Raw genomic sequence first — 23,238 nt, 5'->3', positions numbered from 1 at the left:
CGTAGCTATATATGGAGCCAACTTATTGCACATTCAGAACAGGATGACCATTAGCAACAATGGGTAGCCAGTGACGGCAAAGTCGTAGCAGGTGCTCAGAAGGAGAGCAGCAGAGACAATGCCCACCAGCTACTTGCCCCTCTGGGAGTAATGAAAAGCTCCTCTCGGCACAGGCACACTCACCTCTGGCCTACAAAGTCAAGACCACAGGACTGACAATGGACATTGACATCTGTGGGGCAACTGGGTAGGAAAAAAAACAGAGCCAAGACACAGACACTTGCAAACGCATCCTAGAAGTAAACACTTAGCCTTTTAAAACCTCTCATGCATTTGTGAGAAGGTATATTCACCAGTACAGTTGCAGCTAAATGTACCAAGAAAACTCTATCCTTCTATTAACAATGAAAACTCAGTGACATTAAAACATCTCTATACCTGCCTTCATTTTTTTTTAAGATTTTATTTATTTGTCAGAGAAAGAGAGCACAAGCAGGGGGAGTGGCAGATAGAGGGAGAAGCAGGCTTCCCTGCTAAGAAAGGAGCTCGGTGTGAGACTTGATCCCAGGAACCTAGGATCATGACCCGAGCCAATGCAGATGCTTAACTGACTGAGCCACCCAGGCATCCCAACATGCCTTTATTTTGATAAAAGCACAGTAAAGAATCCATTTTTTTGGTAAAGAAACAATTTTTAGGGGTGCCTGGGTCGCTCAGTGGGTTAAAGCCTCTGCCTTCGGCTCAGGTCATGATCCCAGGGTCCTGGGATCGAGCCCCACATTGAGCTCTCTGCTCAGCAGGGAGCCTGCTTCCTCCTCTCTCTCTGCCTGCTTCTCTGCCTACTTGTGATCTCTGTCTCTCTAGTAAATAAATAAAATCTTTAAAAAAAAAAACACTTTTTAAAATCCATATTTTTTTGTTACAAATAAGGTTTGAGTAGTTGCCAAAATCTAGGGAATATCTAGGGAAATGGTATAAAATCTGAGAGAAAGGTGGGTGAAAAAAACTGAAAATGGCCAACACAATAGTAAACAATGATGATGGTGATGATGATAGTAAATTATAGAATACTCACATATGCTAACCGTGGTGCTAATCTTGTTACATATTTCATCTCGCTTAACCCTTGTGACAATCCCATATAAGGACAGTGTTATCCCTACTTTACAGATGAAGAAACTAAGACACAAAAACGTTGGACCATGCCCAAGAGCACACACCAGCAGCCAAGTGAACCAAGATTCACACCCAGGTCTGTCTGGCCACAAAGCTTATATGCAGAAAGTTCGCCTCCTCCTAAAACCTATATTCTTTGCCTTTGAGAACTCACAAAGCCCACTGAAAATCTCATGAGAGATCCTAAGAAATGAAAATTGACCCAAATTTTACAAGCAGCATAAGAGTGTTCAGGGACACAAGCTCCCTGACGGAGGCCCCTCTGAGTTCCTGCTACTGGCCAAGATCTGAGATTGATTACACCAGAGAAGGAAACTGAGGCAGGAATGCTAGACATGACCGCTGAGTTCCAGGGCTAGAAAGACATAGACAGGCATATAAATGTGTACGCAATATGTGTCTATGTCACTAAAGAAACACCTACGAAAGGTCAAAATCCTGATGGCTGTCAGTAGGACACACACAGCTCAGCCAGACCTATTGAGACATCTTCTCACAGAGGCCATTAAGAATTTGTACTTGCCTTATCATCGGCACCTGTGATCTCAACCAAGCCTTGGCCAGCCCTGAAAGGGTCCTCTCTTTCAAGAGTCAGCAGGTGAAATCACTTAGGGCTTGGAACAAGCAGGTCCTTTTACCCAGTGTGATAAGCCACCCTGAGTGAAACGCCTTCCCATAAATCCTGGATTAGCAGAATTCAATGGCTGCCCCACCTCCTAAATCTAAAGGAGAGAAAGACAAAGAACTTGGAGGTCTCAAGGGCCACTAGAGGCTACATCCGGATGTGCCCTTTCCCAGCATCTGAAGTTGGATTCATTCTTGGGTCCAGAGAACCACTTGGAGGTACCAAATTCAAAGGCCACATCCACCAACTGCTGTCACAAATTATGCCTAAAAGATGACTCCATTTCCTTCAGATGTCCAAGAAAAATAACACCAAGACAGTTGGGTTTTGTCTTCTACTTATCATCATCTATAAAACTCTAGGTTCTGCCCTTTGAGAAAAGGTCAAATGTCATTCGTTTTATGCATCCAACGTTTCAGCAAAACCCAAAATGGGACATTTGGCAAATGGAGCTATCGTTGAGGTTCACAGCATGAGAACCCCCATGGGGCTGAAGAGAGCCCTGCACCAAACACGTGGAGCCTGCTTGAGGGCAGAGATCCGGGCTAACTCCCCAGCCTCAGGTGGGCAGGAGCAGGCATTAACCAACCCCTTAGTCAACATCATCTCTCTCTCTCTCTCCCAGACTCTTGCACTGATCATACAGGATGTACAAAATCACAAAATTTCGAGTGGTAGGAGCCTAACAGGCGACTAGGCTCTTCTCTAAAATGGAGGAGGAGCCAGAGGCCCAGAGAACACGCTCTAGAGTTTAAGGGGTCATTAAATGAGGTAACAGAGGAGAAAAAACCTAGAATTCTTGAATACAAATGAGCACCACACGAGGCTACAGACTCTGTTCACGTTTTATCCCAAGTGCAATTAGGGAAAGGAAAGAGGGCTGAGCAAATTCTAGAACTCTTATGCTTAAAATTCTCCAGGCAGCACGCATATTCTCAGCGGTTGCAGACACTGTGTATGTTCCCATCCTGCATCCAGAGCTTACTTCTTATCTCATACATCCGATATAAAAAAGTCACTTGACAGGAAGGCTGTCTCTAAACACTCTGACCCTCACATCCCCACCCTAGCACTGGTCACCACTGAGTGCTGACCACAGCGAGGGCATGGTCCCGACACCAGAACAGGTGTCCCGCTGGGCTGGCACTTGGCACCCTTACACGGCCTTCCGCTCTGCCATGCACCCAACACACCCCCCAGCTGGAAGATAACAGGTTTAACATAAGGAAAGTTTTAACATAAGGAAAGGACAGATACCTGGCCTCTTCCAAGCAACCTGAATACCCCTGAGAAACACACGGGCAAATGTCGCAGCCATTAGCAGGTGCTGATTTTGGCAGTCAGCCTGTATCACGCCACCCTTATCAGCACATTTGGATCATGCCCCTTCATCTCTGACAACTTCTGCGAGAGACACGGGACTATAAAATGAGATGCAGCTTTGCTTCTGACAGTTCACAGGCAAGAGAAGGAGGAGAGACACCTTCCAGAAACATCCGCCTATCAACAGAGACCCATCGACACTGGCTAAGGTAAGAACTTGCTAAATCAAAATTCATGAAAGTAAAGGTCAAAACTCTGAGGCTGGAACAAATATAGGGCAGCTTAGCAGAGGATCGATACCTAGGGTTTTGTGTTGATCATCTCCTTAGCAAAGCCCCTTCCCTACTGAAATGCACAGCACTCTGCCTAGCATGATAGATGTTAACAATTGCCTGGTAGGCAACTGCTTTTAAAAATGGGGCATCTTTTGGGGCACCTGGCTGGCTCAGTCGGTAGAGCATGTGACTCTTGATCTCAGGATCGTGAGTTCGAGCCCCCCATTGGGTGTAGAGATTACTTAAGTAAGCTTTTTTTAAAAATTAATTAAAATAAAATCTTTTTTTAAAAAAAATGGGGGATCTTTCCTGGGATTCTTGAAGATTCCATTCAAAACAATGTCTTTACAATTGTGCCACAAATTCAGTCACAGGCAGAGAATTTTATTATTTCTCCATCACAGGACACCGACATGTTGCCTTAGACAGCAAATTCCAATTTCTCACAGATGAAGCTAAAATGAGAAAAATAATGACAATGTAATGAGCTTTCTCTAAAAAAGTCTAACAAAAAGTCTAACTTCTCCTAAAGTCTAACAAATTCAATGTGAAAGATGTCACTGACTTCCCATTATGTCTTTCCCATCATTTGGGCAATAGCGGTTCTTCTTGGTCTTGGTAAATGGCAGGCAGTTTGATTTGGGTAATGTCTATGCATGGCAAGGGCACAGGTCAATGTGCCTGAGCTTTTTTTTTTTTTTTTAAGATTTTATTCACTCATTTATTTGAGAGAGAGAAAGAGAGCACCAGCAGGGGGGAAGGTCTGAGGGAGAGGGAGAAGCAGGCTCCCCACTGAAGACCATGAGATCATGACCTGAACAGAAGGCAGACACTTAACTGACTGAGCCACCCAGGCGCCCTGTTGAGCCTGACCTTATTAAACCTGACAAGGTAAGAAAATGCAAGCAGACAGGAACTCCAGAGTCTACTGGTTTCGCTGAGGGAAAAAACCCTAAGACACAAATCTCCCTAGTACCTTAACCTGAGAGGAAGCCTTGAGAGAATCACGGTAAGGGAGGAATCTGATGGCCCAGGAGAGAAGCTTCCCTTGAGTCACACACCTGAGCTCAGAGTCAAACAGGGATTTTCTGCTGCATAGACCCAGATTTCTGTCTTCTTGCTGAGGCTAAGTCTCCTCAGCTGGAAATGGGGTAGTAAGTATTATCTAGCTCCTGGATTTGCTGTGAGGATTACATAAGATGTTGGGGACCAAGGGCTTAGCACACTGATCAGTACCTACACTGACCAGTACTCCATAAGTAGATATGTACGGACACATCCCAATAAAGAGAGGGAAAGTCAAGTCTTACAAGTTTACACATCCACAACAGCTATGGCTGCTCATCCCTGGCCAAAATAAAAAGAAGCCACATGCTCTGTGGTTAACAGGCCCATCCAGTTCCCTGCAATAGAAGAAACGACAGGAAGTGGGTAAATGGGCTAATTCCGTCATCAGTCCACATCCAGAGGAGCCTCCTTTGTGCCAGCCAACATAACAGTGAGGACGGTCCAATGCCACCATCGGACCATGCCTGTGCTCTCCGAGAACACAGGAATAGGCTTTAAAAAGATGAGAGAAGGCCTGACATGGTCATGCTGACATAAAGGTAGCTATAGCCTCTGCACCCTGAGATGAAATGCCAGGACAGCCCAATGACCAAAGGGGTAGATGGTGCCAAGCCTGGAACTGATTGATTGGGTGATTTAGTCCTGATTGAGCAAAACTACCAGCTGGAGTCTGGCCAGTGGGCTCAGGTGAGAACATTGCTTGCTCTGTACCACAAGATTCACCCTTGGTAAAATGAGGATATACCCTCCTTCTCAGGGTTGTGTAGACAGTTTAGACCAACTGATGTCCATTTACTCTCCATGTGTCAGCAAAGGGGCTGACACATAGAAAGCTCATACCAACAAGGGCAGTGCTATATACTAGTTGCAGAAGCTGGGAGATACTTTGACCACCACTGGAGTGACACCTTTTGTGGCTGGACCATTCAAAATTCTTGAATTCCCCAGTTGATATGTCAGAAGGCTCCAAGAATATTTGAGAAAGGAACACTGGCAGGAGGATGTGGACCCTAGAGGTAAGGCTGTTGGCAAGGTTTGGCCTGTGCTCAAAGGTTGCCACCAGCTGTAGACATCTTGATGCCAAGCTGAAAAAGTAGAAAAAACAAGACTTTGACTGCCATGTGATGGAACATTTTCCAATGAATACAATATACAGACAGAATATCAATAATGTGAGTGGCACCTTTCTGCAAGAGCTGGGACCCCTGCATGTGTGTATCCAATACAAAAAAAACTGGCACCCCTATGGTCCCCTGGAATGTGGTGTCTGACAAAGCTCTCTCTTGCAGGTATCAGTTGCCAAGATGCTGACCCTCTTGGCCCTGGTCATCACAATGACCGTCCAGGCAGGAGCACTTGACCTGCAGACTTCATCTTTACTGCTGGGAGGTCTTCCTGTCAATCAAGTAGCCACTGAGGCTTTCAGAAAAGCCCCTCTCGATCTAACTGGAAGACTGCTCAGGAGTCCCCAGAGAACCCCTCCATTCAGAAAACGTCAAGCTAGGACCCCAGGAGGCAGGTGTCTACCCGTGGCCAAGTACTTACTGTCCCAAAGCAAACTTGAAGAATGTAAGTAAAAATTGTTTCACCTGTATATCTTTGATCTTCCACCCCCTCACACAAACTTCTCATTTCTAAGCCCAAAAGCTAATTATACCTTCAATAAGGAGAATGCATCAGTATCGCCTTGGGAGCTTGTTAACAAAACAGCTGCCTGGGCTCCACTTCCAGACACTGTGGCATAACGGTACTGCAGTGGGCCTGAAAACCTGGTTTTCTAATAAGCTCCAAGTTGATTTTGAAGTGCTTGTCTGTAGTCATGGGGAAGGACTGCTCGAAGCAACCCTGGAGAAGGGAACTCTTGGATCCTGCCAAATTTCTGGTTACCTGCCTTTTATGGGACCTTTATCGCCTGTACACTGCCAGGAGCTCCCAGAGCTGCTCAGGGCTGTGCTCTACAGCTCATCCCCAATACCCACAGGTGCTTAGAACACCAACCTGGTTGACAAGGAGGCAGGAAATGGGAAATCCAGGTCCACTACCAAACCCGCTGACCAGATATGCTCTCTCCAAGCTCCCCTCTCACACCCTTGCTAAGTCTCAGTCTCCCCCTCAAAGATGTGGCATTCTGTCCTCCAGCAATCTCCTAGGCTCAGAGAGCAGAGGAGCCTAGGAATTCCAAGGCTTGGCAAAGAAGTGACTTTTTTTGTAGACCAAGAAAGGAGTAGGACTCATCAGCAAATGAAGACCAGGAGGAGAGCCCACAAGGCAACCCGTGATGGCCTTTTGCAGCTCTGGCCTCTGCAGCCAGCCTTCCAGGATGTCAGGACAGGGTGGCCTCTGCAGCCAGCCTTCCAGGATGTCAGGACAGGGTGACGTAAGGGAATCAGTGCCTGCCTAATGATCACAGTGCCCAGCCCCAGAGCTCACACATCCACTGCTTTGCCTCTTCAGGAACATTTCCTCCTCTCTGCCTACTCTCATCCTGCCTTATGACAAAATCCTTGAAATATATAGAAAAGTTTCAACAGTGGTAAAAATAACAGTTGTGGGGGCATCTGGGTGGCTCAGTCGGTTAGGCGTCCAACTCTTAATTTCAGCTCAGGTCATGACCTCAGAGTTGTGAGATCGAGTCCCCTGTCAGCTCCTTGCTCAGTGCAGAGTCTGCTTCAGATTCTCCTCCCTCTCCATTTGCCCCTCCCCCTCCTCGTACCCTCTCTCTCTCTCAGATAATATATATCTTATTATATATCATATTATTATATATAATATATATCAAATACATAATTCTTAAAAAATAAAAATTTAAAAATAATAGTTGTATACCCAACACCAGCACCACTTGGTGGTGCTGGTTGTTAATTTCATTTTCAGACATCAAAAACCATTAACGATATATACAACGAATACTCTTGTAGACACAACTGAGATTAAGGAATAAAACCCAGCCATAGGGCTGAAGGCCCCAGGGCTCCTGCAGGGCTGCAGGGTGGCCTCCCTCCCTCTCTCCCCTTCTCCTCTTACCCCTGGAGAAGACCTCTGGCCTGATTATTTTTCCCTTGCCATTTCTCTATATGTTGTGGTATGTGGCTATTTCTTCTTAATATTAAAAACTGCAGCACATGTTATAAAGTTTCCCGAAAGGTAACCTGCTTGCAATGTCTCAATCTTGTTTCTGAGGTCATTTATCTGTATTTAATGAGCAAGACTTTCCATTGACTTTCACCATGGTATTCTAGATGAATCTTTGATAATTTGCATCTATTCAATTTCCATTTTGTGTAATTCTCCGCTACTCCAAACAACGCTGACCTGAACACCCTTGTGCGGGTCTTGTGGTGTTCGTGGGAAATTCTCTGCACATCCACATCACCCTCCACAGGCAAGGGCTCTGCAGAGTGTGGAGCCCCACGCATGGGAGGCAGCAGCAAGGCTCCCAAAAGCCAAGGCTCATTAGCTCAACAGGGCTGGTACCTGTGAACTTCTTCCTGCTACTCTGTTTTCCTTCGATCCAATTAACTTGTTTGCTGAGGTAGGTAAGATTGACCACCACCCGGATGCAACAGCTCCCCTTCTGAGTTTCTTCCTCAGGCCACTGAGAACAGTGTGATAGGGTAGGACCCCCATGACTTCCCAGCTCTCCAAGCTGGCTCTTGACCCTCTCTCCTTCCCCACCATCTTCTGGGAGTCCACATCCCCCTGCCCTGCTTACCTCCAGCATGGACACAAAGACATGGTGAGCACCTCCTCCACCCTAATGATAACAATGCTGCAGAAGGATCAGCACTGATGCAGGTGTCCTCTTAGTGTGGGCAGCTTGTCAAAGGTGGTAAGACCTTCCAATGACCCACGAGGGGTAAAGGAGGCCTGGAGAAGAGACTTGCACAGAATCACACAGATGGAGACAGAAGAGTCCAGATCTATCGGCACCACCACCTCTGCACTAGCCACCTCAACCCTATTCTGCACTTAAAATTGGCCTAACTCCTTACTCCTGTCCCCAATGACCCATGCTGCAGGCTCTGTCATGCATTCCTGGACAGGTGCAGAGACTGGGGCCCAGGAAAGAGAAGACCCTGCCTTGGGCCATTTAGACTTATAGGAACAGAGTCTAGATCTTATAAAACCAGGGCTGTTGGGCTCGAAAGCTAAACTAAGTCCTTCCATGCCATGCCCAGCCTGCTTTAGAGTAACATACTCAACACCAGGTTGGCCTCAGGTAGGTGCTAATAAATGTTAACTCTTGACAGAAGACAGGTTATCTCTGCAACGGCAGGCTGTCCTGTAGGGGGCAGGGGCAGGGGCAGGGATGGATATATCCAGAAGGCATGACATACAGGACCTATGGGCCTCACAATTCAGAGGTGCTGGTTTTCCAGCTGGGAAGTTTCCTCTGGCTGAATCAGTTGCACAGCCAACAGCAGGATCATGTCTCTTGACCTGTTTTCAGATATGAACACCACCCTGCCCCCAAAGATCCAGAAGAAGCTGATGTGTGAGAAGGTACTTCTGTCTGGTACAATTGGAAAAGTGCTATCCACGGTGACCAACTCCGACCTACTGTCTATATTAGATGTCACTTCAGCCCTCAACTTACCTGGAGGTGATGCTCTTGGTGGCATCCTGGGCAAAGGAAGTGGTGGCCTGACCTCACAGCTCCCACTGCCATCACTCTCAAAAGTCACTGACACCCTCAGTATCGCAGGGGATCTGGGCAGCCTACTACCCACTGGTGCAGAGAAGAATCCTGCAAAAGGACTCGTCGACACCCTTGGTGTTGCAAATCTCCCCCTGCCCCTGAATGATGTGGGCGAACAAGCCGGCAAGCTCACAGAATCCACCCAGGACATGCTGAACAGCGCACTGCCAGCAGGCATTGGAGATGCAGTCACAGGCATGCTGGGAAGTATTAACATAGAAGACCTCTTGTTAGGGTAAGTGATTCCTTAATCCTAAGGTCTGGCACAAGAAGAAAGCTGCTGTTTGGGGACACTGAAGTTCAACCTCCTGCAACCTCATGGAAAGGAACAACCACATTTTCATAAAGCAATATTCTAGTTCTATGCTGAAAGGGTGCCCTTTCATTGGGAAATATGTTCATGATTTCTTGAGCTTAAAGAGCAGCGTGGGGAAGAGGGCTAGGGAGTCCCAGAGATGGATGGGTTGGTAAGTTGTTAACTGGCTGCTTCGAGGGTATTTCTCCCGCTGCCCAGGCTGATTTCTGGAGCCAGGACTGACCCATGATATTGTCACTTTGCAGATTAAATGTTCAAGCCGTGACTGTGGAAAACATGACATCAGCCATGACAGGTGGTGGGATCCTTGTCCAAGCCACAACTACTGCCATCATAGGTGGAAAAGGGTGAGTATGTTTTCAAAGCAGTCAACTGGGACAGCACAGACTACAGACTTAAGATCCAGGGTCCAAGGGTCAGGCAGAGACAACATAGAATAAGGTAGGATGCTTGAGGATGGGATAAATTGGACACCAGGCACAGCTGTCTCTCTCCTCTGCCCCAAAGGACCAAAGCAGGAGAATGACCCCATGGAGCCCCATCCTCAAATAGTGTAAGCACAGCCAGAAATCCAGATTTCCATGTGAAATCTGCACAATTTTACACATGGGCAATGAAGAGAGAAATCTCAGAGAATGACATGTACACTGGTATTACGACTCCAAATAATCTGGAATCTCTGAGGAGAATCAGCGCACTCCACAAACACCACAGTCTGAGGCAGTAATGGGGGACGGAGAGCACTCATCCACCTAGTGGGTACTGAATACACAGCTCCCTACCAGATGTCGTGCTGGGCACATAAGGAGCACTACTGGCGGTCCCTGGCCTCATTGAGCATCAGCATGTGGGGAGAAACAGGCTAACAGTGCAAGCCCAAGGCACACAAGAAAACATGAGAGGGAAAGGTAATCCACACTCGGGAGAAGGCTTCTTGGACTAACACACACAGCACTAAAAACTGAGTAAGCTCCAGCCAGGCACTGGCTGGCACTCTGAACTCCCTGAACTCTTCTGACGACCTCGTCAGAAAAGCAGTCCTGTTTCTGGACTAGGGAACCAGTTTAGACTACCAAAATCAGTTACAAACCTTGCTCAAAGTCACACAGCTGACAGAGTTTGAACCTAGGCATTGTGTCTCCAGAACCCACATTTGTAACTAGTACAGTTAGCAGTATCAGGAGAACCATTTGTCTTCTCCAGAACATCCGGCGTTAATGAGACCTGGCTCTGGTAAATGGTGGGTTTTTCTTATGCTGTCACCTACGCAATAGACAGCTGGGGATGCTGGGCACAGAAGTGTAGCCTGTAATGGGCATCTTGCTACAAGCAGGCCTGGGGCCACCAACAAAAGAAAGACTTCTTGAAGGCTGGTGAGGAGAGTGACTTTCTCAGTGTTTACTGAATGCCTCCTGTCACCTTTGCGAGGTGGGGATCCTGGTGATCGAGCCCATGTGATGGGGGGACGGACTACCGACTGATGATCAGTAGACGTCTTTATTTCTTACGATCACTTCTTTCATACCTTCCACAAGATCCGATTACAAACAGGATATAGATTTCTGTGCAAGGCACGGGCTACATGTGAGATGTGATTTACATGCAGGCAATCAAGTGAGACAAGTGAAAAACAATGATTATCTCTTAGCTTTAAATGAGAATATCTCTTAGCTTTAAATGACAGGAGCAAGTTAAGGATTCTCCACACTTATCAGATCTATCTTAAAGGAGGATGTGAAAACACTCCAGAGATCCTCCCATGTTTATTCCTCCACCTCCTGGAGTTTTCTCACAGGATTCGACAGGACCCCAGTCACGATGGCGAGGATCTGGGTTGTGTTCCAACAACCTCCCATGAGCCAAGTTCTGAATCCTGTGTAGAGGAGGAAGGCCAACCTTGAGGGATCCTCACTGGAAAGCACCAAACTTTCCCTCTCTCAATTAATCTAGACAAACACACGAGGCTGACTCCCCAAATGCCTATTGGATAGCCTGAGGGACATCCTGGAGCCAGGTCTGGTTTCACCTGCATCTTGCTCTCCACAGCCTAGCAGGACCTGTAGTCAGCATATTGGGATTTCAAGTACATGGGGAAGTAACCCTGAAAATTGGTCTTTCCACGAACAACACCCAGTGTGTCAACCTCCAAGTCCAGGACAAGGACATCAAGGTCAACAAAGTGTCTCTTCAGATAGTGGATACGTACGTAAGACCATTTTTCTCATTTTCTAGATCAGCGTGTGCCAGAATGTCCTCACTAATGCCACCCTTAGAGATGAATTTGGCCAATCCAATGGTTTGAATGATCTGTAAATGGAGGCTCAGAGAGGGGTCTCTGTTTGGGAACAGCCCACTGTTTGAAAACCGTCTTCTCTCACTCTGCCTATACTATGCTAGGCATACTCCTTGTATTTTGTTCTTTTGCATAAGCAATACATCTACTTAGATCAAAATTCAAAAGATACGAAAAGCCATGTGAAAAGTCTTCCTCCCTCCCATTGATGCCAACTGGCTAATTATCCTTCTTGGAAAGAACCAATGAATCTAGTCTCTTCTGCTGGCTTTCAGCAATATTATATATGTGTAGCTGCGTGTATGTGTACACACACTAAAAGGGGCAGATATTTTATACACCTTTCTGGACTCTGGATTGTTTCACTTAAAAAAAAAGAGCTTGGAATCTGTTGCATCCATATATAGCTTCTTCATTTTTTACGGCCTAGCATTCCATTATGAAGGGCACGCAATTTAACAGTCCTTTATTAAAGAAGCGTTGTATTTTTCAGTTATTAGCTTTTATATCCAACTCCAACTAGTAAGGTCCCAGACAAGTCTGTTCACTATCAATGGGTATCTGAAGAATAAATCCCTCTGCATGGGATTGCTGGGTCCGATGTCAGGCATTGGCAGTCTTCCCAGGTATTGCTGCATCTTCCTTAATGACTGAAACTGTAGACAAAAGGATTCAGGTGCTTGTACAAATTAGGAAGCAGGACATCATGCAGCTATTTCATCCATAGATGTGTTTTTTCCCAATGTCTGGGCAAAATCTAGAAATGCAAGAGTCACATGGTTCTCCACATTTTTCCCAGGCTCACAGGTACTTTGTCAGGGGCCGTCCCTGTGCCTCTGCCTCTGGACAACATCATTTCTCAATTGTTGACAGTCGCTGTGGAAGAAAATGTAAGTCCTAAGAAAGAGGAGAGCACCACCTCAGAGGGCTAGGTCACTGGGAGAAAGACAGGGAGGAGCCCTTTCCTTGGATGTAGCCTGATGCTGGGAGAGACTCAAGAAGGAGATAATCAGTCAGTCCTTCTGGCCCCAAAGACCCAGCAGCAGGACAGGATAATGCCTCTGGCCAGGAGAGGGAGAGGATGAGTTCTGTCAAAAAGAAGTCCAAGAAATAGGACTGGACGAAGGGAAGGAGGATGGGGAGGAGGGAGAGAGGAGCCGGGCTGAGGGGAACAGGCCTGCTGCACTTCCTTGGCAAGGCTAACTGGTGGTGATTTCACAGTTTCAAGAATCGGAATCGTGTGACATTGAGTTTAGTGATTTCAACGAATGCAAGAACTGTGAGTACAAATTCCAGACCTCGCTGAGGCTCATGGGTCAATGGAGGGCCCCTCTGGGATCCCACCAGATGACAGAGCAGAGAGTTTGGGGCTGTGAGCTACAATACCACGTACCTCCAAGCATTCCAACCTCAGCACCCTCGTGGCAGAAAATGTGGCAACCTACAGGCTTCTCTGAATCACTGTGACTCATTCTCTAGGATAGAGCAGGGCAAAGAAACCCTTAGAAGTCTCTTTGTTAACCCTACCGCCAAGTGGTTTGCAAAGTGCACATGTGTATAGAGTTAGAGCAAGGAGCATTCCCAGTCCTCACTCCAGGGAAGCTGAGAAGCAAAAATTCCCTCCAATGTCCCCAAATGGGACAGTGGCTGCCAACACAGTCCAAGCAGGAAACTGGTAACATTTCCCAATTCCCAGAGTAGATGAAACTGGGGCCTGGGCAACAAGCCTTTTCCTCTCACTTGAGGTTTTGGCACAACAAGAATAGGGCCAAGCCCTTGTGTTGTCTTCCTCCCTGAAGCCTCCTCCCAGAAATGTGGAAAAGCCAGTAGGGTACCAGCTTTCTGCCTGGGAGCAAGAAAGCAAGAGTTGTCCACAATGATCCCCCACCTGGAGGGCGGAGCCACCAAGAGCCCGGGGGTGGCAGGGGTCACTCTATATACTCTCTTTCCTCTCACCCGCAGCTACTGGCTTGTTCAAGTACGAAGTTAAAAGCTCCAGGATTTCCATTCGAGGTCTTTCTATCTCCTACTGTGTAAGTGTTCTTTATGCTTACAACAGAGACATCCCTGAACTCATGAAATATATGCTACTTAAAGAACCCTTAAATAGGGGAATTCACCTGAACAGTGAGGTTCTGTGGCTTCTCTTAGACAATCAAAAGCCTGGGGGGCCCAAGATGGACTACATCAGAGCAGTGCTTCCTCCTTTATAAGAGGTTCCGACTCTCCAGTCTCCACAAACCCCACAAGTTCCCACAGGCCCCTAACACGGAGGCTGGATAGGTCTCCTGCTGTCCTCATTCTCATCCACTGCAGTGCTCACAGGGGGCCACGTCACTCCTCGAAATCTCAGCTGGAACTGTTAGTCACACATAATGACACGCATTTTTCTGCCTTTCTTTCTCTAGGCTAAAGCCCTCTTTAACAGTGGTATAGTCCCTGTGCTTGGAGGTCCCCTGCCACCAGATCCTAAAAATGCCAACATTTCCTTAACCCTGTCTTCTAAGTTTCTCAAAGAAATTGTTGCTCAAAGTGCCAAGCAGAGCTCTGTCAAGGTAAGCACCATCTACATGGCTCTGGGCACCATTCTCCTCTTTGTAAGCCTAGTCTGTCAAACCCTGAGAGAAGGTAAAAAGGAAGTGGGTTCTAGAACATTCCTCCAGAGATCAATATGAGGAAATGCTGTGGGATGCAGATTTTCCCTTAATGATCATGTAAATGGATCTTTTTTTTTTTTAAAGATTTTATTTATTTATTTGTCACAGAGAGAGAGGGAGAGAGAGCGAGCGAGCACAGGCAGACAGAGTGGCAGGCAGAGGCAGAGGGAGAAGCAGGCTCCCCACCAAGCAAGGAGCCCGATGTGGGACTCGATCCCAGGGTGCTGGGATCATGACCTGAGCCGAAGGCAGCCTCTTAACCAACTGAGTCACCCAGGCGTCCCTAAATGGGTCTTTGTTAACACTGACAGAGAGCAGAGAGCAGGGACGTGGAGAACAAAGGTTTTCTGAGTGCCGGCTTTTTGCCAAGGACAAAGCCAGGTGCCTTCTTTACATAATGAATGTCCTCGCATTCTCACAATAGTACTAGGAGGTTGGGGTTCTTATCCCCATTATACAGAGAACCAAAGCGAGAGAAGTCATTGACCCACAGCCACAGTATGAACTAGGGAATGGGTTTATCCACATGGGAGGTAGTCATTTGCTTCTGGCCCCGAAAGTGAGAAAAGAGGCAGTAATAACAAGGATATGATCATCACTGAGTACTTCCTATGGGCCCGGCTCAGTTTCAGCAATGTACGTGGTTTCCTTAACAGTGTCCCAACATGATCAAGTACAGAGCTGTCTGTCACAAGAGCACAGAAAGAAATGGTTTTTTAAGTTGCTTGAAGGGTAACAGAAAAGCAAAATTTTACATGTTAAATGCCCTCCTGTCCTTCTGAGAAAGGAAATGACCTATAGGAAAATATCTGGAATTAGACCCACTAGGTGAGCGACTCGTACTAGAGGGCCAATAAATATTGAGTAAATGAACTGAGTGATGCCCAAGTATCTCACTAGGCAACATTCTGCAGTCCTTCTTCCTCTCCATATTTTAAATGATGACTTCTTTACAACAGATGAATAACCTGGCTGCAAGCATCTCCAAAATAGTCTACTCCTTCCAGTCAGGCAACCAAATCCAAGCCACCTACTGGGTCACTGTGGAAAAGGATGGTGAGAGTTTTGCTACTGGGAAAACGGTAAGTACTGAGTAACGAATCAGGATTGAGCTGAGGAGGAACTAACAGGAACGAAGGTTACATGGAAAGAAGAATGGTCTGGACAGTAAGGGGAGCTAGTATCAAATCCCTGCAGGCCCAAGTGCGTGGGTGTCCCTAAGACAAGGGAGGCTGGTGGGCTCAGCCACCAGGGCAGAAGAGATAAATAGGTTGTCTCCTGAGACCAGGTAGTTTCCGCTCTGGTCCTTCCCTATGATCTTGCTGGTCCTATCACAATGGGATATGTTTGCGGATTGGCCAGGTCAAGATATTATTTTTAACTCACATTTGTTTTGTATGAATGCAGACCTTGATCCTCTCCCATGACTGCAAGATTTTGAAAGACAAACTGATACCAGACATCAAGGTTAAGAGGTACTGTCTGTAACTACAAAATCCTGTCATTTGTCAGCGTAGAAACAAATTATCAAGAACACAACTGAGGGGGCGCCTGGGTGGCTCAGTGGGTTAAGCTGCTGCCTTCGGCTCAGGTCATGATCTCAGGGTCCTGGGATCGAGTCCCGCATCAGCCTCTCTGCTCAGCAGGGAGCCTGCTTCTCTCTCTCTCTCTCTCTCTGCCTGCCTCTCCGTCTACTTGTGATCTCTGTTTGTCAAATAAATAAAATCTTTAAAAAAAAAAAAAAAAAGAACACAACTGAGGGCGCCTGGGTGGCTCAGTGGGTTAAAGCCTCTACCTTCGGCTCAGGTTGTGATCCTAGGGTCCTGGGATCGAGCCCTACATCGGGCTCTCTGCTCAGCAGGGAACCTGCTTCCCCCCTCTCTGCCTGCCTCTCTGCCTACTTGTGGTCTCTGACTGTCAAATAAATAAATAAAATCTTAAAAAAAAAAAAAACTTAAAAAAAATGAACACAACTGAAATCACACGCATAATTATAGGAAAATCAAAATGGAGCTTTACTCACCTTAAAATTCATTTCTCCTCTGGATCTGACATCTTATAAGTGGCTTTGAGAAGTGACTTAATACCTAAACTCTAGAATTGGTTAATATTTTTTATGTGAAAATAATTTTTCCTTGTACTGTTTCCTGACAGCTCTGAACACTCGGTGACACCCCCTGAGGATGTAAGTGGATTCAATTTCCAAAATATCTATATGTGAGAAATTACTTTAGGACCAGATGCTCAGTGACACAGGGACTCTGGAAGGAAAAGGTCACACAGACTAGATCACACATGCAATGTGGAATAGCACTATAGGTTCCAAACCTAAGCCCTCTCCGGAGAGTTCTTAAAACTAGTTCCTAAAGCCCATTATTGGAGTCCCACATTCAGTCAGTGGCCCCAGGAAGTCCTAAATCCATGCTTTTTTAGTGTCCTGGGTAATTCTGATATACAAGGAAGTTCTAGGGTCCATTGGAAGGATGAAAAGGTAATCTAAATTCTAATCTTGCATGGGCTCATGGGCGCTGCTCAAAAATATACCCAGCCTCCCACGGTCTCACCCTTCCCATCAGTGGTTCTCAACCCATGTTCTATGGAATGAGCACATGGATCACCAGATAAGAGCCTGGGAAGTGGGGAAATGGGGAAAGTGAGGGTAGGGCCCAGCGAGTGGGCTCCAGGAAATTCACAGGAGGCTCCCCAACCACACCCCTCTTTAAGATACTTGGTCTTACACATGTTCATGCCATTATTCAACAAATGTTTAGTGAGCACCACTATGTGCCCAGCTCTAGGATACAACAATGATGAGATCCCTGACTCTGAGAGTGACTCTCAAGTTTAAGTGGTAAGACAGAGACAAATTAAAATCATTAATGAATCAGGTAAATCTTGAAGAGTCTAGTAGCCATACACTAGAGGCATACAGACTGGGCACCCAGAAGTGAACAACTTATGGCTATGGGTGACTACCGGTGCTGTTCTTGTGTCAGCCCTGAGATAAAGAAGAGTCCGTTGAGAGACAGACTCTGGGAGTGTCGCAAGCCCAGTGATCCTTCATCTCATCTTTACTGCTGGGCAGCTGTGTAGACATGCCAGGCTCTGTGCAGGGGAAAGACTGTGGAAAGCATGGTCCCTAACTTTGTATAACTATCCACCTGACAGAAGACACAATATTTATGCAGAAAGTTGTCGATTTAGCATGAAGATGACAGAGTAGAGACCACCAACTAGGAGGCAGACAGTGAGTTCCCTGAGATGAGGTCTGAACTTAGCCTTGAAGGAGGAGCGGTTTACTTCTTTGGTACCCAAAGCGGGTACCAGGCAGAGGAAACAGGATGCATCAAAAGTAGGCATCATGACACCATAGGCCTTTTGAAGAGGGAAAAGTTAAGTAGAATGTCAGCAGAGAGAAGCAAATCTTGGAGATCCTAGGAGGGGATACAGAGGAGGCAGGCTCAGCAACAACCAGGCCTTTCCAATACTGAATTCAGTATCTGTCTTGAGAATATGCTGCACCACTATGACTACAGCACTGTCTGGAACATAATAGGAACCCAATAAACATTTGTTCAAAGAGCCACCTAAGGCATCAAAACCTACTGAAAGGCTTTGCAAAACCCCTAAGGCAGAAGAGGCCCAAGGGATTGACCGAGTTCCACCTCTCCACCTAGTCTTGTTCAGTAATAGACTTCTACTGAACCCACATGTCAGAGGCACCCAAGATATACTGAAAAAATGCTCTTCCCATCTCTTCCAGGAGGATGAGGTGCAAGATGTAATGCCCATGGTTCTGAAGAAATTTTTATCTGCCGTTACCGGTATGTGGAATTAGTAATGTAAACACTTAGAAGAGTCATAAGGGACAAGCCTGTGAAACCACGCTACAGAATGTTCTATGGCACTGAGCACAGTATCTATCAATCACCATCCAGATTGAAAATCACTTCTTGTTTTCAGATAGGGACTTCAGAATCTTGAGATGCCAGAACATGAAAATTAAATCTAAATGCCTCTTCTATAGGTCCTAATGAAATCTTGCCCACTAGGGGGTCTTCAGGACCAACATCATCATACCACTTAGAGGAAACATGGACCTGGATCACCTAGTCACAGAGATGCTGGAGTCTGAGACACTTGAGACTGAGATCATGAACTTCACAACCATCCAGAGATGATGGTACAGAATACCACCTGTACATACTTGTGATGAACTCTAGAGGGGTTCAAAATATTGCAAATAACACCAAAATAGTAGGGTCTTTTAGTCTTCTTAAGTTAGTGAAGGCAGACATGCTTACATGTCTCTTAATACTGATTCTCTGTACAGAGAATACCCACCAGGTTTCCAGTTATTTCTAGGGTCATTTCTGATCCTTGCAAACCTACCCATACACACACAGAAGATTAAGAGAGTCTATGTCTAAAACCTGTCCATTGAATGGGCACGGGAACAAGTTCTCCTAGAGCTGTACACTGACCAGAGATCCTGCCGGTTGATTGTGGCTAAAATAACCCAACGAGATCATTGTTTTTTTTCAACTCATATCATAAAATTCTTCTTTATTTTAGAAATGACAAGTATGTGGAATATGCCACCAGGAATAACCTCAAATCCTCTAACCAAAGCCAAGGTTGAAGTACTTAAATCGGTAAGAGAGAAATATAAGTATTTCCCTTTTGCACTAAGGCCTACTCTGTACTTCAACCTTCACAGGAATACGAATGGGGCCAGTGGGCCTCAGCCTCAGTCTGTTCCAGGATGCCTTATCAGCTCCAACCAAACTCCCCACTCTTTCCTAGGTGGATTCATTGCCTACTGTCCCTTTAGTCACAGGTCCTAAAACTGAGACACTCTTGGTTATATGCAGGCAAATAATCTATCCATCCCCATGAGGACTCTCATACTTTTCTGGCTATGCCTCAGTCCCTTCTTTGGAAAGACTCCTACCACATATCCCTGACTCATCCACACTAATACCTTCTGTATGCTAGAGCCTTTCACTCTTTGCCGCCCTGACTCTCATTTTCCTCCTTCTTCCTATCTATCTAACCTTAAAACCAGAGAAAATTTCAAAGACAACCTGCTTCCTAAGAAACAGGTAAACGAATGGGATTTTTATTTAAATCTGTCACCAGGAAAACAGTAAATGATGAGGGTGGAACAAGAGAAGATATCCGAGAGAGCAAATAAGTTCAGCCTCTCCATCACCCTTAGATGTTCCATTCTTGATAAACATGCTTATCAAGTATGTAACCCAAATGGGAAAATAACTTCTTTCATTTTGGCTCAAATCTCAGAAGTTGTATATTCATGTTTTTACTTAACTCCCAAATTTCCCTGGATCTGTGGCCAAATCAACTACCAGAGTACAGAGCAGAGTAAATCAGCATTTACCTCAGTGTTGGTTTTCTGCCTCCTGCTCTTACCTGCACCTGTACTCCATGGCTGAGTGGCCTTGGACGTATCAGTTAGCCTCCCGAAGTCAGCCTGGAGTCAAGGGATGGGATTAGATGAACATCAACTGTGTTCCAGCTACAAATGATAGCCTAACCAGAACTGGCTTATGCAACAACAATAAAATTATAGGCAATGAACATCCAGGGATGAGACTAGCTTCAGCAGTGGCCTGAATCAGAGCCTAAATGATGATACCAGAATCCATCTCTTGGCTCTACTGTTTCTAGGTGGGGTGTACTTTGGCTGTACATGGAGGTCTCTACCTACTGACAGCTTCACTCTCCATATCTTTCTGGAATAGTTCAAACAACAATCACCCAGAAATAACCTCGGGGACTCCCATTAACCTGACTTGTTCCTTCCTTGAAGCAAGCACTGTGGGCGGGGGAATAGACTGCACTGGCTAGCTCAGTCCATGCCTATAGTCAGCTTATGTATTTGAGTATAATTAGTTGTCTTTCATCTCCTCACAGAACGATCTTCAGGCAGCAAACTAAACCCAGCATACCTGATGCCAGAGAATTTTCCAGAATGAAAGCATTCTAAAACTTCTCTAAGAAATATTGAGTCAAGGACATCCTTATCATTAAAAAGCCAAGTAGAATAGTGTTCTGAACATGCCAACTATTCTTCGGAATCTCACCAACATTATCTTGAATTAACAAGTGCAACAAAAGCAAGAATCCAGCAATTTTTGGCATTCTGTAATCACTTCTTTAATAATTAACCTGTTTTCATGCAAAAAAAAAAGACTCCTTTGTCTTCAATTCATAGAAACAGGAATTTCGTCTTGTGTTTATGACTAGTAAAAGCACTATTTATTAGGAACATAAAAATTAATAGTATGAATGATGAGGCAACAAACCCAGGGTTAATTTATCTTGTGCACTGCGGGACAATCTTGACAATGATTAAGACTTTTCAGGGCACCTGGGTGGCTCAGCTGTTAAGCTTCTACCTTTAGCATATGTCAGGATACCAGGGTCTTGGGTTTGAGCCACATCAGACTCCCCACTCAGCAAGGAGCCTGTTTCTCCCTTACTCCCGCTGCCTGCCGCTCCCCCTATTAGTGCGCTCTCTCTGTCAAACAAATAAATAAAATCTTAAAAAAAAAAAAAAGACTTTTCTACCCCTCTTTCCTTTCCTCTCCAATTCCAAGTGCTTTCTTTTTTTTTTCTTTTTTTTTTTCCCCCCAAGATTTTATTTATTTATTTGACAGAGATCACAAGAAGTCAGACAGGCAGGCAAAGAGAAGCAGGGGGAAACAGGTTCCCGGCTGAGCAGAGAGCCTGATGCGGGGCTCGATCCCAGCACCCTGAGATCATGACCTGAGCCAAAGGCAGAGGCTTAACCCACTGAGCTACCCAGGTGCCCTCCAAGTGCTTTCTTTTTTGCCCCTTAGCCCAACATGAAAATCACACAGGGGATAGAATCCAACCTCCTCCTAAACAATGAGGGGCAGAGTCCAAATGCTAAAAGCTGGTTGGAAAAGAGCACAGGAGAGCCTGGCAATTCGATGAATAGGCTACCAAATGATCTGGGTTCCAGCTTAGGAATTACAGAACATGCCAAGTGGCCAGAGGAGGAAAGCTAAGCCAAGCAATCAGGAGACCAATATATACAAAAAGCCCCAGAAAAGTATGCAACAGGGATACTGAGAAACACAACTATGATCTCTACATCAGGCAAAGACTCTATGCCTTGTGCCCAATGTCTGTTCTGGAACCAAAAGAATTCAGATTGTTCTGAATTCTTCCCCTACCAGGTAGGGGAAGAAGAGCCAGATACTGGGCCTGCCTCACAGCAAGGGGCAGCACCCTATAAAATAAAGGCCAAATCACACTATTACCTTCAGCCTCTTGTCCAAACTTAGGTCTTAATTTCTCCCCAGGCCATACCTCCCATAGTCAATTCCAGCTCAGTAAATGGCAATACAATTCACTCAGGTTCCCTAGCCAGACATAGAATCATTCTTGATTCCTTTCTTCACCAACAGACCAAGTCCTTTTGATTCCACCTCAAGAACACCTCGCCCATCTGTTTGCTTCTCTCTCACCATGCCAGTCCAAGTCATCATCATCACTTACCAGGGCAACTGGTCCCCCTGCTTCTGCCCTTCCCACCTACCATCTAGTCTCTACCTGGCAGCCAGAGTGCTCTCAATAAAACACATGCTCCTACTTAAAAACCTTTCCATCACTGTGAGCATATGGAGAAATTGGAACCCTCATGCATTGCTAGTGGGAAGGTAAAAATGGTCCAGTCTCTGTGGAAAACAGATTGGCTGTCCCTCAGAAGGTTGAAACACAAAATTTACACATGACCCAGTAATTCCACTCCTAGGTATATGCCCACAAGAACTGAAAACAGGCATTCAAACAAACACTGTACATGATTATTTGTAGCAGAACTGTTCACAACAGCCAAAACATCTGAACAAGTTAACATTTAAGATGTTCAAATGTTCATCTATAAATGGATGGATGAACACATGTGGTATGTACACATACATGCACACACGCAGATGCATGCACACACGAAGAAATACTCTTCAGCCATAAAAAGGAATGAGGTATTGATACATTGCTACAAGACGATCAACCTTGAAAAGATTATGCTCAGTGAACAAAGCCAAGCACAAAACATCATATATTGTAGGACTCAAGATATATGAAATATTTAAAACAGGTAAATCCATAGAAACAGAATGGTAATTACCAGGAAGGTAGGGAATAGCTAAGGAGCCTAACTGCTTAATGGGTATGGAGTTTTCTTCTGGAATGACAGAAATATTTCAGAACTAGATAGAGGTGGTGGTTGCACAAAATTGTGAATATACTAAATGCCTCGCCTCCATTTGAAACAGAGACTTCTAAACAAACAGAGACTTCTAAACAGGGACTAAACAAAAGAGACTTCCAGGGAAGATGGCAGAGTAGGAGGACCCTGCCCTCACCTCATCCCACAGATACAACTAGATAGCACCCATCAGTGTAAATAAGCCAGAAAATTACCTGAAGACTGGCAGAAAAGACTCTCCACAGGGAAATGTAGAGAAGAGGCCACACTGAGGAGGGCAAGAAGGAAAGAGAAATGGTGGGGAGCTAAATGGAACCGCAGGGTTGTCCATGGGAGGGAGCAATGCTGCAGGTACCGAGTGCTGCGAGGGGAGAAAAACAGACCCTCACACCAGGCATCCCAGGCACAGGGAACCCACACAGGAAGACTGGGAAGACAAACCCCCGTTACATTTGGCTTTGAAAAGCAGAAGGGCTGAATTTCATGAGTTCTTACCATCAGAGGAGCTTAACAACTGGAACTTTAAAAATCAGCAGGCTCAGC

General features: G+C 45.7%; 2 protein-coding genes across 2 annotated transcripts; both read left to right on the top strand.

The window, feature by feature from the left end:
- Window positions 1–3,223: 3,223 nt before the first annotated feature.
- On the top strand, window positions 3,224–10,008 carry LOC116596238 (vomeromodulin-like). Its single transcript, XM_032353401.1, has 5 exons — window positions 3,224–3,333; window positions 5,757–6,036; window positions 8,918–9,401; window positions 9,728–9,829; window positions 9,990–10,008. Exons 2-5 carry the CDS (start codon window positions 5,772–5,774, stop codon window positions 10,006–10,008), a joined length of 870 nt encoding a protein of 289 aa, XP_032209292.1. The 5' UTR covers window positions 3,224–3,333; window positions 5,757–5,771.
- Window positions 10,009–11,649: 1,641 nt separating this feature from the next.
- On the top strand, window positions 11,650–19,279 carry LOC116595069 (vomeromodulin-like). The gene is made up of 10 exons (XM_032350954.1): window positions 11,650–11,684; window positions 12,575–12,665; window positions 12,997–13,054; window positions 13,738–13,808; window positions 14,184–14,330; window positions 15,392–15,514; window positions 15,840–15,907; window positions 16,587–16,617; window positions 18,196–18,256; window positions 19,008–19,279. The coding sequence occupies exons 6-10, from the start codon at window positions 15,392–15,394 to the stop codon at window positions 19,277–19,279; spliced, it is 555 nt and encodes a 184-aa protein (XP_032206845.1). The 5' UTR covers window positions 11,650–11,684; window positions 12,575–12,665; window positions 12,997–13,054; window positions 13,738–13,808; window positions 14,184–14,330.
- Window positions 19,280–23,238: the final 3,959 nt, after the last annotated feature.

Source organism: Mustela erminea, chromosome 7 (genome assembly GCF_009829155.1).
Source record: "Mustela erminea isolate mMusErm1 chromosome 7, mMusErm1.Pri, whole genome shotgun sequence".
NCBI lineage: Eukaryota > Metazoa > Chordata > Mammalia > Carnivora > Mustelidae > Mustela > Mustela erminea.
The sequence above is the reverse complement of the archived record's forward strand: the minus strand, read 5'-3'. Positions and strand labels throughout refer to the sequence as shown.